The sequence below is a fragment of the Mastomys coucha genome, unplaced genomic scaffold (assembly GCF_008632895.1).
Source record: "Mastomys coucha isolate ucsf_1 unplaced genomic scaffold, UCSF_Mcou_1 pScaffold15, whole genome shotgun sequence".
NCBI classification, from domain to species: Eukaryota; Metazoa; Chordata; class Mammalia; order Rodentia; family Muridae; genus Mastomys; species Mastomys coucha.
Window position 1 is genome coordinate 149278866 of NW_022196897.1, and position 15294 is coordinate 149294159.

Here is a 15294-nt window from a genome sequence, read left to right on the forward strand (position 1 = left end):
GTGAATTTTGGCTTAGGGTTAGGACAGGATTTCCAACCATGTCTCAGATGGCACTAAGCATACTTCTGCCAGCCTGAGCTATGTATTGATGCCAAGCAGAGTTTCAGCATCGATGATTATGGAACTCAAAATATCAATGATCTCTGAGACATGTTAAAGATGTTCTCCATCCCGCATACCAGAGTTCAGCCAGGATTTAATTCTTCAGCAGACGTAAGTAAGCACATCCACTTCGTTAGTATGCACATTTGCCTGCATCTTACTGTGTACCAAGACTTGTTTTCAAATAACTCCCCTATGGTTTCTCCGCAGCAAGTGTTTGATTTGCGCATTTATTCTACTGTATACCCTGAGCCGTGTCAAAGTTCCGTGGATGATAACAGGGTCACAAGTTTTCAAGCCCTGGCTAGTCAAGCTCAAGTGAGGTTAGAGAGCCAAAATGGAGAAGAGAGACTGAAGAATATGACCAATGTTAGTCAGGAACCTGTACCTACAGCGTCGTAGCCACAGCCCACCAAAGTACATTTGGGAGAACTTTGGAGCAGGTAAAGATTAGATGATATTTGGGTTCCAAAGAAAACCTTAACAAATTCTCAGAAGTACAAACAGCACACAGTATGGACACTCACCGTTTCTGGGACTAGAAATTCAAGACAAAGCAAAGAGAAGCAAAATTAGCTGCTTAGAAGTCTCTCGAGTCCTCTTTAAAACTTTTTGTCAAAGGAAAAAAAATTAAGGAATGAAATCCCTACATACAAGAGAGATCAATAACAAAAGTCTGACAGAGTATTCTTTGGGGCTTCAGAGATGGCTCCACAGGTAAGAGGACCCTAGTTCAGCGGCCAGCTCTCTCTCACATGCTGGCTCATGACCATCCACCACTCTAGTCCCAAGGAATCCAATGCCGCCTTCGAGCCTCTGAGGGCACCAGGCACACAAGTGGTGCACAGCCATGCGTGCAGGCAAAATACCCATACACATAAAATAAATCAAAAAATAAAAATTCTTACAAAGTCAACATCCATGAGAAACATCCGAGAAATTTTTAGCATTAAAATATTATTTTTAATTGTAGGGAAGTATGTATGGAGACATCCATGCGTAGTGAGTGGCAGAGGTCAGAGGTCAGCAGCAAAGCTCTCCTCTTCTGCTCTCACAGTGTTTCTCTGTCCATTTGTGTGTGGGGGGGGGGTGCGTGAGAGTGTACATGCACACACACGTTTACATGTATGTGGGCACTTGTGTGTGAGTGTGCATGTGCAAGTGTTCATGTGGAGGCCTGAATTTGATGGTGGGAATTATCCTTCATCGTTCTTCCGCTTTATTCATTGAGGAAAGGTCTCAGAGGCCCAGAGCTCACAGATATGGCTCATCTTGCCAGCCAGCTTTCTCTGAAGATTCCACCTCTCCCTTCAAGGCTGGAATTATAGCCAGCACCACTCACACCTGGCATTTACATGAACTCTTCACCCCTAAGCTTAACCACTAAGCTCTCTTCCTAGTCCTGGCCCTGCTCTCAGTTTTAAGATGGAGTCTCTCACTGACCCTGAATCTTGCCTGTTCTAGCCAAGACCCTGGGATTCCATTCTCTCCACTTCCTCCTTCCCTGACACCCTCCCCCGACCTTCTGTCTCCCAGCCTCGATGCCAGGATTCGAGGCAAGGAGGAGTACCTAGGTTCCCCTTTTACACACATACTAGGGATCTGAACAGTGGTCCTAGTAGGTGCATGCTAGGGATCTGAACAGTGGTCCTAATGCTCACACAACAGGAACTCTACCCAGTGAGCCACTTCCCCAGCCCCTAAACATTATTAACCATAAAACAAGGGAAATAAACAAATTTTGAAATATAATTCAAAATTGAGAGAGAATTAACAATCTTTACAAGCCAGGAGGAAGGGGTTAACAAATATAAAATTAGGTATTAAATTGTTAGAGAACAGGGGAGAAGGGATCAATCTGAGATCTTGTTGTTGGTGACAGAATCCGTGCTGCCCAGGCTACGCTGCGATTACAAGCATGTGCCGTATGTCTAGCGAGAGCTGATTCTTCTAGAGAGAAGCTTTAAAACCCCATAAAATAAAAATGTCTCTTTGCTGCTTAACGAGGAAAAGGCTGAGAACATGCAGGCATTTGCCATTAGAAATCAGACAGAGCAAATAATAAATGCAGAGGAAATAAAAACAATTCTAAGCATGTTCACGGGGGCCTCAATGAAGCGTGCACTTAGACTGTGTTTGTTTGGGTCACAAGTACGCACTGTTCTAATTCTGTGTTCAGTGTGAGAATGCCCCTGTGTGGAAAATGGTTAGTTTTCTTGTAACCCAGAAATAACCACTAGGGGGAAAAAAGGAATAAAGTCAGTAAGAACATTACTGACATATAGGGAAAACCTGCCAAATGACAGCCAGAGATTAATTTGTTCAACGCATTGAACAGACTTCAATGATATAAGACTTACGTTATGCTTGAGTAGACTTGGTTTTTAATGGTGGAAGGTAATTCGATTACACAGCCTACAGATGAGGAAACTGAGGTCCACTGAGGTCAAACTTGGCCAGAATCAAGCACCTGGCAAGGGCCTGGGTTCTCAGCCTCTGTCTTCTTTGCCATTCACTGTTGCACAGCAAACAAGGCAGACCTGGGTTCACCGTGAAGCTCGTACCATGAGATGATCCATTCACAGCTGGGCCAAGCTCCTGTATGGGCAGCATGCCGCCCACCCGCCCACCCAGGGCAGAGGCCGACAGCACAGCAAACTGCCAAGGGTCCTAGGGGCTTTGCAGGCGCTCTGCATCGCGCAGAGATGGGGGAGACCAGAACTCCACCTCGGAATTCCCCTATGGGGGTCCCAGTGGGCCCAGCCCAGCATGGAAATGGCCACTTGCCACCTCTCACCCAGATGTCCCTTCAAGAGAGGCTGGTGTGGCATTTGTTGAGGCAGAGCCTTCTAATACAATCACCTTGTCCTCTCTCAGATCCAGGAAATGGTCCACTCGGAGGTAGCTGCCTACGACTCGGGCCGGCCAGGGCCCCTGCTGGGCCGCCCGGCTATGCTGGCCAGCCACATGAGTGCCCTCAGCCAGTCCCAGCTCATCTCCCAGATGGGCATCCGGAGTGGCATTGCCCACAGCTCCCCGTCACCCCCAGGGAGCAAGTCAGCGACCCCGTCTCCATCCAGTTCCACACAGGAGGAGGAATCAGATGCCCATTTCAAGGTGCGTGGTGTGGAAGGGCGTGGCTTCAAGGTGCCTCCCCGGGGAAGAAGGGGCTCAGCCAAGTCATGACGGCTCATGGCAATCATTGAGTCTTGGGTGGATATCATGTGGATCTCTGGTCAGAGGGATGACAGACACTTGAACCCTTGGAACATCAGGCTGGGGCTGCTAAATCTGCTGGAGACCCCCCTCTTCCAGGCACAGTGGAGTCCTGAAGAGATTCAGGGCCCAGCCACAGTGTCCATGACAGGCGGCCCCCAGTGGCTGGACCTTCTTATTCTTGCAATGGGTCCATCCAGTGCACATAAGGCCTCATTGTCTAAGAACATGGACCCTTGGTTCCTCATTTTCATTTTGTGAGACAGGGTCTCTCTATGTTGCCCACACTGGCCTTAATCTCTCAATCCTCCTGCCTCAGCTTCCTGCGTACAACACAACGCCTGGCTTTGGGCCTCTGTTGGCTTTATTATTCATTGTTGATCAGCAGACTTTGGAAGTCTGCAGAGACAGATGTTAACATGGGGAGAGGGGAGGTGCTAGAAAGACAGAAAAGGGTTTAGGTTTTGAAATAATAGAAACACAGATGGTTTCTGCCTATAGGGAATGGTGGAAAGTTCCAGAGTACTGCTTTTGTGGATGTCCAGGGCACTGGCCCGCCTCACTGGCAAGTTAGTGTACTTAGCTCAATGGTCTCCAGGGACTGTCAAAATTCTCTGAGTGGACATACATGTGGGTCCTCCCTAAGAGTTAAACATACACCTCAGGCTGCCACTCAGTGTGCAGGAGCATCTGTCTGTCCGTCTGTTTGTCTTCTGTCTGTCTGTCTGTCTGTCTGTGTATACCTCTGTGTCCCTCTGACCCTGAGATCTGTGTCTCTGTGTTGTACTTTGTGTCTGTCTCCTTGTATTTCTTCATCTATGTGCCTGTATCTATTTCCATCAACATATATATGTATGTACCTGTCTGTCTGTTGTCTGTGTTCATGTTTGTCTATCTGTGTGTGTATCTGTTGTCACACTCCTCCAAGTGCATGATAATATATTCCAAACTGCCTAGGTATAAACCCCTGGTAGGCAAGCCCCGTGGTTGCTTGGGAGAGAACAGGGCTGGTCTAAGGTAAGCTGCTGAGGAAGCCTAGCTTGGCCCAAGGTTTTCCGGGGGCCCATTAGCCAGGAAGCCCTTGATTTCTGTGGTTTACTGGCTCCTCTGGTCTGACAGATCTCGGGAGAGAAGAGACCCTCGGTGGACCCAGGCAAAAAGGCCAAGAATCCAAAGAAGAAGAAGAAGAAGGATCCCAATGAGCCACAGAAGCCAGTGTCGGCCTACGCTCTCTTCTTCAGAGACACTCAGGCTGCCATCAAGGGGCAGAATCCCAGTGCCACCTTTGGGGATGTGTCCAAAATAGTGGCCTCCATGTGGGACAGCCTGGGAGAAGAGCAGAAACAGGTGAGCCTTGGTCCCCTTCGGAATTGTCCCTGACGTTGGGCCCTGGAACCAAGGGTGTCATGTCAGGCTCAGCCTCTGGGACTAGAGGCTTCTGCAGGGAGCTCTCTGCTTTGTTTGCTTGTCTGTAAGCTGGGGGACAGAGTTCCTTCTGTCCCTGTTGACTTCCAGAACTGTGCATACTGCCTTCACTGGGCCCCTGCTTTTCTATCCACAAACCAAGGAGCATCTCCATCCATATTCAGCAGTCTCCGCAACTCTGACCTTTCTGCTCCACTGGCCGTGGGGTCTCTCCGAAGGCCTCCAGGTGGCAGGGAGCAGAGCTGGCTCATGCAGCTGGAAATGCGTTATGAGCTACGCACCTCAGACTGACTGACTATCTAACCACACTGAGCCCTTGCTTCCCTGTCTACTGACTAGCTTGCTTGGAGCATGCCTGGACCATGGAGATCTCTCCGTCTATCACCTCCTTTCATCTTACAACATTCCAGAGGGTCACCATCTGTCTTAGTCAGGGTTTCTATTCCTGCACAAACATCATGACCAAGAAGCAAGTTGTGGAAGAAAGAGTTTATTCAGTTTACATGTCCACACTGCTGTTCATCACCAAAGGAAGTCAGGACTGGAACTCAGACAGGGCAGGAACTTGGAGGCAGGAGCTGATGCAGAGACCATGGAGGGGTGCTGCTTACTGGCTTGCTTCCCCTGGCTTGCTCAGCTTGCTTTCATATAGAACCCAAGACTACCAGCCCAGGGATGGCACCACCCACAATGGGCCCTCCCACCCTTGATCACTAATTGAGAAAATGCCTTACAGCTGGATCTCATGGAGGCATTTCCTCAAGGGAGGGTCATTTCTCTGAGATAACTCCAGCTTGTGTCAAGTTAGCACACAAAACCAGCCGGTCCACCATCCATTGGCTCTTTTGATAGGGAGATGGGGAGGCAACAAGACGCCAAGTAAGTCACTAAGGTCCCCATTGTAAGGCTGGCATCAGGGTTTGTTCTGGCTTGTGGAACCGGGAAAGTCAACTGGGATGCTGGGATAAGAGCTAGAAGCCCAGTAAGCAGATGAGTCAGTGGGTCATGGGGATGCATGGGGGTGTCTTAGTTAGGGTTCTATTTCAGTGAAAAGACACCATGACCACAGTAACTCCTATAAAGGCAAACATTTCATTGGGGCTGGCTTACAGGTTCAGAGTTCAGTCTATGATCATCAAGGTGGGAAGCATGGCACTGTGCAGGCAGACATGGGGCTGGAGGAGCCAAGGGTTCTGCATCTTGACTGGAAGGCAGCCAGGAAGAGAAGATTTTTTTTTTCATACTATAGCTTGAGCATTTAAGACCTGAAAGCCCAGGCTGGAGAGATGGCTCAGTAGTTAAGAGCACTGACTGCTCTTCCAAAGGTCCTGAGTTCAAATCCCAGCAACCACATGGTGGCTCACAACCGTCTGTAATGAGATCTGACATGCCCTCTTCTGGAGTATCTAAAGACAGCTTACAGTGTACTTACATATAATAAAATATTTAAATCTTAAAAAAAAAAAAGACCTGAAAGCCCTGACTCCACAGTGACACACTTTCTCTAACAAGGCCACACCTCCTCCAATAAGGCCACACCTCCTCCAATAAGGCCACACCTCCTCCAATAAGGCCACACCTCCTCCAATAAGGCCACACCTCCTCCAATAAGGCCACACCTCCTAACGGTGCCACTCCCTATGGTCCAAGCATTCAAATGCAGGAGTCTGGGGGGGGAGGGGGCAAACCTATTCAAGCCAGCAAAGGAGGCAAAAGGCAGGAAAGGACACAGCCCTGGGGTGGGCTCTTTTTCTCTCCAAGGTGAGACTGAAGGCTGAGCTCTGTGGGAGGAGTGCCTTGTGCTGGAGGCACCATGTAGACCAAGTCCAGGAAGGGAGTGACAAGCATGTGACATTGGGACTTCAGGGGAACCAAACGCTGGTAGTGAGGGTGCACACGGTGTGACAGTTTAGAGGTGGACAGGGACCAAGCAGGCCTTTGAGGACAGGTGTGAAATACTTGCCATGCAAGCAGAGGGAACCACTGATGTGTTTGTACAGAGGGGGCCAGTTCAGCTGCAGGCAGGCAGGAAGGATAACCTGGCAGGCCCTCACCTGGCAGGAGCGATCAGAGACTGGGAACAGGGAGATTGGAAAGTGGGGAGTGTGGTGGGGATTCCTTGGGATTCTGACTTTGGGGTGGTGAGTGGAAATGTACTGTCCACGGGCATGGGAATCAAGCTGGGGCCAGAGACACGGATCAAGGAGTGAGCGAGGTGCATCCTTTCCCCTATTCGGCAATGTAGAGATTCTACGGACTAGTCTAGGGCAGGTAGTTAAGGAGAGTGTCTAAAACCTGCTGGAATGAACTGGGACGTGAGATGGCAGAAGGCGGAAGACGCTGTCAGAGAATTCCCACTGTGGGGGATAGGAGCTCTGGAGCCAACCTAGACCTTGTCTTTGACAACCCATCTGAGCTACAAGGGCACTGGATGACTCCCAGCCTTGTTAGCCATTGATTGAGAGTGGCTCCAGAGGAGAATAATCCTCCCACATCTCTGGTCTTACTCATGTGGCAGATCAGGGTCTTAGTCTCTGTCTGGGACTTTGCTGTTGGCCTTGGATGCTGTGTGTGCTACTGCTGCTGTGGGGAGAGCCAGGGACACTGCCAGCTTCCACTCTGAGACCTTTGCCATTTTCTCGTGTTGTGGATTGGGCTGGGCTCAGCATGATTGGTTCCTCCGCTGCCCTTGATGAGAGCTGTCTACCCTTCTGCAATCAGCTACAACACACCGGCAACTCTTCAAGAAGGTGGATGCCTGGGTCTTGTGTGTCTCGTGATCCCACAGGCTAGCCCAGTGTCTTAGCCAATGTTTTATTGCTGTGAAGAGGCACCATGACCAAGGCAACTCCTGTGAAAGAAAGCATTTCTCTGAGAGCTGGCTTACAGTTTCAGAGGCTTAGTCTGTTATTATCTTGGCAGAGAGCATGGAGGCAGGCAGGCATGGTGCTAGAGAAGTAATTGAGAGATATATCCTGATCTGCAAGCAGAGGGGAGGGGGGTGGACAGAGAGAGACAGAGAGACAAAGGCAGAGAGAGAGACAAAGACAGACAAAACAGAGACAAAGACAGAAACAGAGACAGAGAGATACAGAGATACAGAGCCAGGGAGAGACAGAGAGAGAGAAAGACAGAGAGACAGAGACAGAGAGACAGAGACAGAGAGAGAGAAAGACAGAGAGACAGAGATGGCTACCTTGGGCCTGACATGGACTTTAGAAGCCTCAAAGTGACACATTCCTTCCAACAAGGCCACACTTACTCCACCAGGGCCACATCTTTCAATCCTTCTCAAATATTGACATTCCCTGGTAACTATGCATTCAAGTATATGAGCCTACGGAAGCCATTCTTTTTTATTATTTATTAGATATTTTCTTTATTTATATTTCAAATGATATCCCCTTTCCTGGTTTCCCCTCGGAAAAAAAAAAAAAACCCCGTTCCCTGTTCCCTCCCCCTGCTCACCAACCCACCCTCTCCTGCTTCCTGGCCCTGGCATTCTCCTACACTAGGGCACAGAGCCTTCACAAGGGCCAAGGGCCTCTCCTCCTATTGATGACCGACTAGGCCATCCTCTGCTACATATGCAGCCGGAGCCATGGGTCCCTCCATGTGTACTCTTTGGTTGGTGATTTAGTCCCTGGGAGCTCTGAGGGTACTAGTTAGTTCATATTGTTGTTCCTCCTAAGGGGCTGTAAACCCCTTCAGCTCCTTGGGTCCTTTCTCTAGCTCCTTCACTGGGGACCCTGTGCTCAGTCCAATGGATGGGTGTGAGCCTCTACTTCTGTATTAGTCGGGTACTGTCAGAGCCTCTGGAGAGAGTTATATCAGGCTCCTGTCAGCCAGCACTTGCTGGCATTCACAATAGTGTCTGGGTTTGGTGATTGAATATGGGAAGGATTCCCAGGTGGGACAGTGACAGTCTCTGGATTGTTCTTCTTCAGTCTCTGCTCCATACTTTGTCTCTGCAACTCCTTCCATGGATATTTTGTTCCCCCTTCATTCTTATTCAAACCACTGCACTAGGCTAGTTCCCAGAGCAGCCAGGAGCCACTCCAGAATCTAAGCACTTTTCAAATCTCCAGCAACCATTTATTCTCGTACCACTTGGCCAAAGAGTCTCAAGGCTCAGTCCCAAGTCACTGTTGTAGATTGCTATTTAAAAGGCATGCTCAGAGGGACCGTGAAACACAACTAGGGCCATCCCTGCAGTCATGTAAACCTAGGGCTAATACTAATGGTAGCAATCACAGCAAATATGAGTAGCAGTGGGGTTTGTGTCAGCATCCGGGTGCTGGTGTGGTGCTAGGTCAAAGAGGGGCTTCTAGGTGGCTTGTCTCTCCGTAACCACTTGTGCCAACATCGTGCTGAGCGGAGTGGAGCGGAGCGGAGCCTGGCCTCTATGCTCCCGGTGCGATGCTCTCAAAAGAGAGGGGTCAGTGGGCGACCGATCCAGCCTCTGGCCCCACCACCTTCGAGCGCCCGTGCATGGCCCCGGAACCCCTGCTTGTCATCCCAGCCTCTGCACTGAGGCTCCTCTGTGACGTTTTCTCCAGAGTTGCCCATGTCTCGGATCTTTCAGGCGTATAAGAGGAAGACCGAAGCTGCCAAGAAGGAGTACCTGAAAGCCTTGGCGGCCTACAGAGCTAGCCTCGTGTCCAAGGTAACACAATCCCCGAGACGGGAGTGAGCCACTGGAGAGATAGTAAAGGCTGGGACTGCTAGGAACAGCTGGTACCACAGACCTCAGACAAGTGGTACCTGTGCGTCACACCCGGGGAGTGCCTCCTGTTGGCAGGAAGCTTTATGTGTAGCTTGTTTTATTGGGTTCCTTCAGCAAGAAGGGCCATGGGGGGGGGGGCTCAGCAGTGAGCGTGGGATTGCCCATTTGGGTGGCTTTGCTAACTCAACTCCTGACCATGCCCACTGCCTCTCTCTGTTCACCCCAGAAGCACAGAGGCAAGGTGTGGGTCTGAGGGCCCCGAGGACGCAGAATATTTTCCTGGAGGTTGTCTCAGGGAAATAACACCCGGGTTGGGCTGTAAATGGCTGAGCAGGTGCTGACAAAGCAGGGAGGGGGGGCGGAGAGGGGAGGGGCACTGACTGGGAGGGTGGGCACGCCACTAACAGAGCAGGACTCTTGGCTGGCACTGGTCTCGCTGCCAGGATGGGAACAGTGAGATGGTATACGGAGGGGAGCCCACGTGAGGGTAAAGCTAGGGTGGGTGCTGAGCCGCTGGTGGAAGACAAGTGTCCGACGGCCCCTGCATAGGGACGGCTTGTTAGTTTACACCCTGCCCCTCAGCGTGCCGTTGAGCCATCCAAAGACCATGCAGGCCGCAGACCCACTGATGGGCAGTCCAAGTTCTTACGTGTCCCTCGTTGATCCCTGGCTTCCATCTTCCTCCAGAGCCCCCCGGACCAGGGTGAGGCCAAGAACGCCCAGGCCAACCCACCAGCCAAAATGCTTCCACCCAAGCAACCCATGTACGCCATGCCCGGCCTGGCTTCCTTCTTGACGCCCTCCGACCTGCAGGCCTTCCGCAGCGGAGCCTCTCCTGCCAGCCTTGCCAGGACGCTGGGCTCCAAGGCCCTGCTCCCGGGCCTCAGCACATCCCCACCACCACCCTCCTTCCCGCTCAGCCCCTCGCTGCACCAGCAGCTGCCACTGCCCCCCCACGCGCAGGGCACCCTCCTCAGCCCGCCTCTCAGCATGTCCCCAGCCCCGCAGCCTCCTGTCCTGCCTGCCCCCATGGCTCTCCAGGTGCAGCTGGCGATGAGCCCCTCACCACCAGGGCCACAGGTAAGCAGGACCAAGCAACGCCAAGCAACATCTTCCTGTGACTCTCACTGAAAAGGGAAGGCATCTGGGGAGCTCATATGCCTGCCAGGTCACTCACCCACTGTGCAACCTTTCTGAGACTCGGTTTCCAGTTCTCTGAAATGGGTCTAAAACACCTGCCTGGAGAGAAATTGGCTCTCTCAGGCAGTTGACTAGTTGCTAAGCTAAGCTTTATTCCAGAATTTTCTCTCAACCTCCTACTTAAACTTCTCAGCCCAAGGCACTGAGACCACAGCGACCTCTGCCAGATTTCCCAACTCCTATCTCTCTCTAAAGTCCAAGCCTCCAGTGATGGTTCCACAAATGGTTCCAAGACATGCGTGCAACCCAGTGACTCCATTTTACAGATTAGAAAACTGAGGCCCAGTAAAAGAAAGAACCCAAAGGCGAGTCACCCCCCTGACTCAGCTAAAACGGCTTGAATTTTTGTTTCACTCTTTTTTATCCCCTGTGTCGCAGGAGGGATGGAACCCAGGGGCTCACACACACTAGGCAGGTACTCCACTGCTGAGCCACACAATCAGCTCAGATTGAATCACCCCAAAGATGCTCTACTAGGGAGAAGCGGGAGGAGGCAGAGTAGCCATCCTGTGTGGGCCTAGGGAATGTCTCTGAAGCGTAGACACCCTCAGACACACAAAGACCCTGACAGCTGCCAGAGAGGCCTCCCTTCCTCTCTCCTCCGCTCACCTCCCTCTCCTTCCCCGGTAGGACTTCCCGCACATCTCTGACTTCTCAAGTGGCTCCAGCTCCCGCTCACCTGGCCCATCCAACCCTTCCAGCAGCGGAGACTGGGATGGGAGTTACCCCAGTGGGGAGCGCAGCCTCGGCACCTGCAGGTCAGTCCTCCCCAGACCCCCTTCGCAGTCCATTCTTCCTGGGGTGGCCAGAAGGACAGGGAGACCCTGGGGTGAGGAAGTGGGATATGCAGTAGTCACCGTCAGCCGGGCTTGTGGATGCTTAGAGTATAAGGAATAGCACAGAGCAAAGCCAAGCCTCTGGGGTGGGAGGGTGCAGTCAAGAGGCCATTTGGGAAACTGAGGCTGGCCTTGGTTCGGGCCTTTTCTCCTATAGAGTGAGGCATGAGTATTTAGCGGAGGGCAGCCACCTCCATCACTGGGCAGTGTGTCCTCCATCTCTGGCCACCAGCCTTTCAGCATGGGCTCCTCACTTTGCCCAGCCTGCTAGTGCTCCTGGCACTGCGTGTACCCTGCCTGCCCTGGCTTCCTCTTCTGACTCTCTAGGGCAAGCCTTTGTAGGTGCACAGACTCGGATGGGCAGCGACTCCCGTCATAACCAAACAGGCACAGGTTGTCCTCCAACCCTTTCCCCTCCCAGGAGTCGGGCCCAGGAGGAATAGGCATGCTCTATGTGAACTTCCTAAGGCTGGCCCTTCTTCCCCCAGCGAGGATGCTTTGATCCACAACAGCCTGTTTTAGTTTTTCTTGTTAAATGTGGAGCCTTCCTATGTAGCCCAGGCTAGCTTTGAACTCACGATCCTCCCGCCTCGTCCTCCCACAGGTAGGTGTCACCACATCTGACTAGCCCAGTGCTGTATTCTAAAGACAGAAAGGTGCCTGCAATTTTGTTTGACATGTACAAATGCTGATGCTGTGATTAAAATCAGACAGGGTGGGGCGGGGGTGCTTGGGTTGTATCGAAGTCGGTAGAGTGTTTGCCTAGAACGCTTGAAGTCCTGGGTTTGATTCCCCAGCACCACCTAAACCTGGTGTGGTGACACATACCTAGAACCCCCGGACCTAGGCTGGAGAGTGAGATGTAAGTAGGAGAATCAAAGGTTCTAAGTCATGCTCAACTAAGTTCAAAGCCAGCCTGAGATACATACATTCCTGTCTCTGAAAGCAAAATAACACAAAAGACATTAAGCAGATTTAAAAACTAGATGGTCCCTAGTGGGAAGCCGAGATGGGTGTTTGGTTCTGCTTGGTGGAAACTCCCTCCTTCTACTTTAGAAGACAGCCGATTAGAGGCCAGGGTGGGCTCCAATAGCTGACAGCCCCTACTCTCTCCTGCAGCCTGCTCCCCAGGGATAAATCGCTCTACCTCACCTAATCCCGCCTCCCTCCCTCCCCGAGGCTCTCCGGAGGGCACTGCTCCAAGCAGGAAGGGCTGACCACAGGAAAGAGGCCATGGCAGCAGGCAGGGTGACCGGCCAGCGAGAGCAGTGACACACCTATGCCCCAGGGCTGAGTCTCTCCCTCGACCTCCCACCAGACTCTGCAGAGGCAGCCCACCGCCCACCACCAGCCCAAAGAACCTGCAGGAACCTTCTGCTCGCTGACCTGCTTGCTCCAGGGTAGCTGTGGACCCCGCTCCTTGGCCTGCACACAGTCCTCTGCATCTGGACTTCTGGCTCCAGCCCAAGCTCAACGGGCTGCCCCCTTCGAGGTTGCTTAGCAACAGACACCCACCCCTGATGCTGGGCCAGCCACAGGTGTGCTCTCAGTGTACACAAAGATGCTGAAACTCATGCTGTGGGCTCCGTGTAAGTAGTTCACTGTTTTAGGACCGTACCTGTGCTGAAGACATCGTAAGATTATTTTGTGGGGAGAAAGAAAGTTTCCTTTAAGGTTAAAGAAATTTTTATAAGACCTTTGGCACATTTTTTTTTCTTTAAGTTTTATCGTAAGGGAGACATGTGCACAAGCGACTGTCAAAAGGATTCTAATCTGCACACAGAGAGTGAATGGGAACTTTTAAGCCACACCCAGGGGCATTCTTCTTCCTCTTCTTCTTCCTCTTCCTCTTCTTCCCCTCCTTCCCCTTCTTCCTCTTCCTCCTCTCTTCTTTCTCTTTTTTTTTTTTTGTTTCTGTCTTACTCATATATCCCCCTATTTAAAATTGCCAGCAATGATTTTCGGTTATCTATTTATGAAGAATAATTGAGAACAGCATTGTGGTTTCTCCTAACGTGTGTGTGGTTCGGGGTTTGGGTTTGTTTAGGCTTTGGTTCTTGTTGTTCGCAGCTGTCTCCTGGCCCCTGCAATGTCTGTCCCGGTGCCCCAGTGCTTCGCTCAGACCTCTTTGTAATAAAACTTCTGAAAAGTGGCAAGCAATCCGTGTCTCCCTGCACTTCTTCAGCCAGGCCTGATAGCCTGCTTCCGACGCCAGAGAAGGAAATAACAAAATAAGGACATGGTATACCATTGTCCTTGATGACATAGATACAAACACTTGCAATAAAGATTTTCAAATAGAATTCAAGAACACATTAAGGGCTGGCAAGTTGGTTCAGCTGGTAAAAGTGCCTACTGCCATTGTGACCATCTTGAGTTCAAGCCCCGGGACCCACAAGGTGGGAGGAGAGATCTGATTCCTCCAGGTGGTCCTCTGATCTCCACACACAAACAAATATAATTACATTATAACTTTAAAAAGAGATTTAGGAACACATTAAGAAAGTTATACACCAAAAGGACCACTTGCAGGAATCAGATCCCTCCTTCCACCTTGTGGGTCCCGGGGTTCGAACTCAAGACTGTGACATTGGCATCAGGCACCTTTACCAGCTGAACCGTCTTGCTATGTTCTTGAATTCTATGACCAAGTTGGTTTCATTCTACGGCTGCAAGATTGGTCCTGAATATAAGCCAGGCCTGAACTCCTGAAGTGACATGTGGCGGTGGCTTCACCAGGTTAGTGTCTCTGCTGAGGGCAGACTCAGAGCAAAGTCCTGCCTGTCACTTCACCAGCATGAGGGTGCATATGAGGGCTGGAGACTGTCATACCCAACAGAGTGAAGGTACATGGGAGGGCCAACCTCAGGCTTTCCAGGTGAGACTTAGCTCTCCAGCCACGGAAAAAAACATCGATAGAATCCCAAATGTCAGTACATCCTGGAAAACACTGGTGATTTGATATGCGCAGTCAGATTTTGTATGATTTTACTATAGCGATATATCTCAGGATGGAGTGTTTGTCTAGCAGAACAGACATCCTAAGTTCCATTCTCAGTTCCATGTAAAAAGAAATTAAAAAAAAAAAATAGTGTCAGAGTCAAATAGGGAAGACTACATATACAGTGTGAACCCTAACATAATGTCTGACGGGAAAACAGAAATGGGCCAGAACCACGGGTTCCTGGTGATGATGAATGGGGTTCTAGGCACAGAGTTCCACCCCTCAGAAATACACACCAGCAAGTCACAGTGGGACCCTGGGGCAGGACCAGTTTGTTTGTTTGTTTGGTTGGTTGGTTAGTTGGTTGGTTGGTTGTTTTTTTTTTTTTTTTTAACCTTCCTTTAGGAAGCATCCCAGACCAGAGACCCCTTAACCCAGGCTCTCCAGCAGCTGTCAAATGGTGAGGCTTCAAGGTAATAATTGTCATAAGCTGAAGTCTATGGGGAAGACCAGCAGAAACTTAGCAGGGACAGGTGGGTGGCTCCTGTGGGTCACAGTATATGGAACAGCTTTTGGGTTGGTTTTCCAGTGTCTGACCCAGCTCTCTGAGGAAGGGGCGTGCCCTGCTCTAGCCAGAGAAGCCCCTCCTTTACATCATCCTAGAACCTCTCAGTCTCCCAGTGGGCCGAACCCTTCATCCGCATGATGCCTTAGGTGCAGCCTTGCTGAGAGCGCTCTCCTCTCCAGAGAGCATGTTGTGCTCCTCCTTGGAAAGAGAGAGGAAAACCGCAATCGAACTAAATAAACCACCACGCACACAGTCGAGTCAGCACAGCCCCTCAGCG

At 50.9% G+C, this 15294-nt stretch overlaps 1 protein-coding gene across 7 annotated transcripts in view; it reads left to right on the forward strand.

Annotated features, from left to right (window-relative positions):
- The window catches only part of Tox2 (TOX high mobility group box family member 2), a 120540-nt gene extending 106875 nt beyond the window's left edge, over nucleotides 1-13665 (forward strand). For 4 of the 7 annotated variants that reach the window (XM_031372659.1, XM_031372660.1, XM_031372665.1 and 1 more), the window contains exons 4-9: nucleotides 2980-3219; nucleotides 4438-4665; nucleotides 9329-9409; nucleotides 10157-10549; nucleotides 11300-11427; nucleotides 12824-13665. In XM_031372659.1, the coding sequence (XP_031228519.1) occupies nucleotides 2980-3219; nucleotides 4438-4665; nucleotides 9329-9409; nucleotides 10157-10549; nucleotides 11300-11427; nucleotides 12824-12890 (1137 nt within the window). In that variant the 3' untranslated portion in view covers nucleotides 12891-13665. Of the gene's footprint in view, nucleotides 1-2979; nucleotides 3220-4437; nucleotides 4666-9328; nucleotides 9410-10156; nucleotides 10550-11299; nucleotides 11428-12624 lie in introns of all 7 variants that reach the window. The other 3 variants (XM_031372661.1, XM_031372662.1, XM_031372663.1) reach the window with 2 other exon arrangements.
- Nucleotides 13666-15294: the final 1629 nt, after the last annotated feature.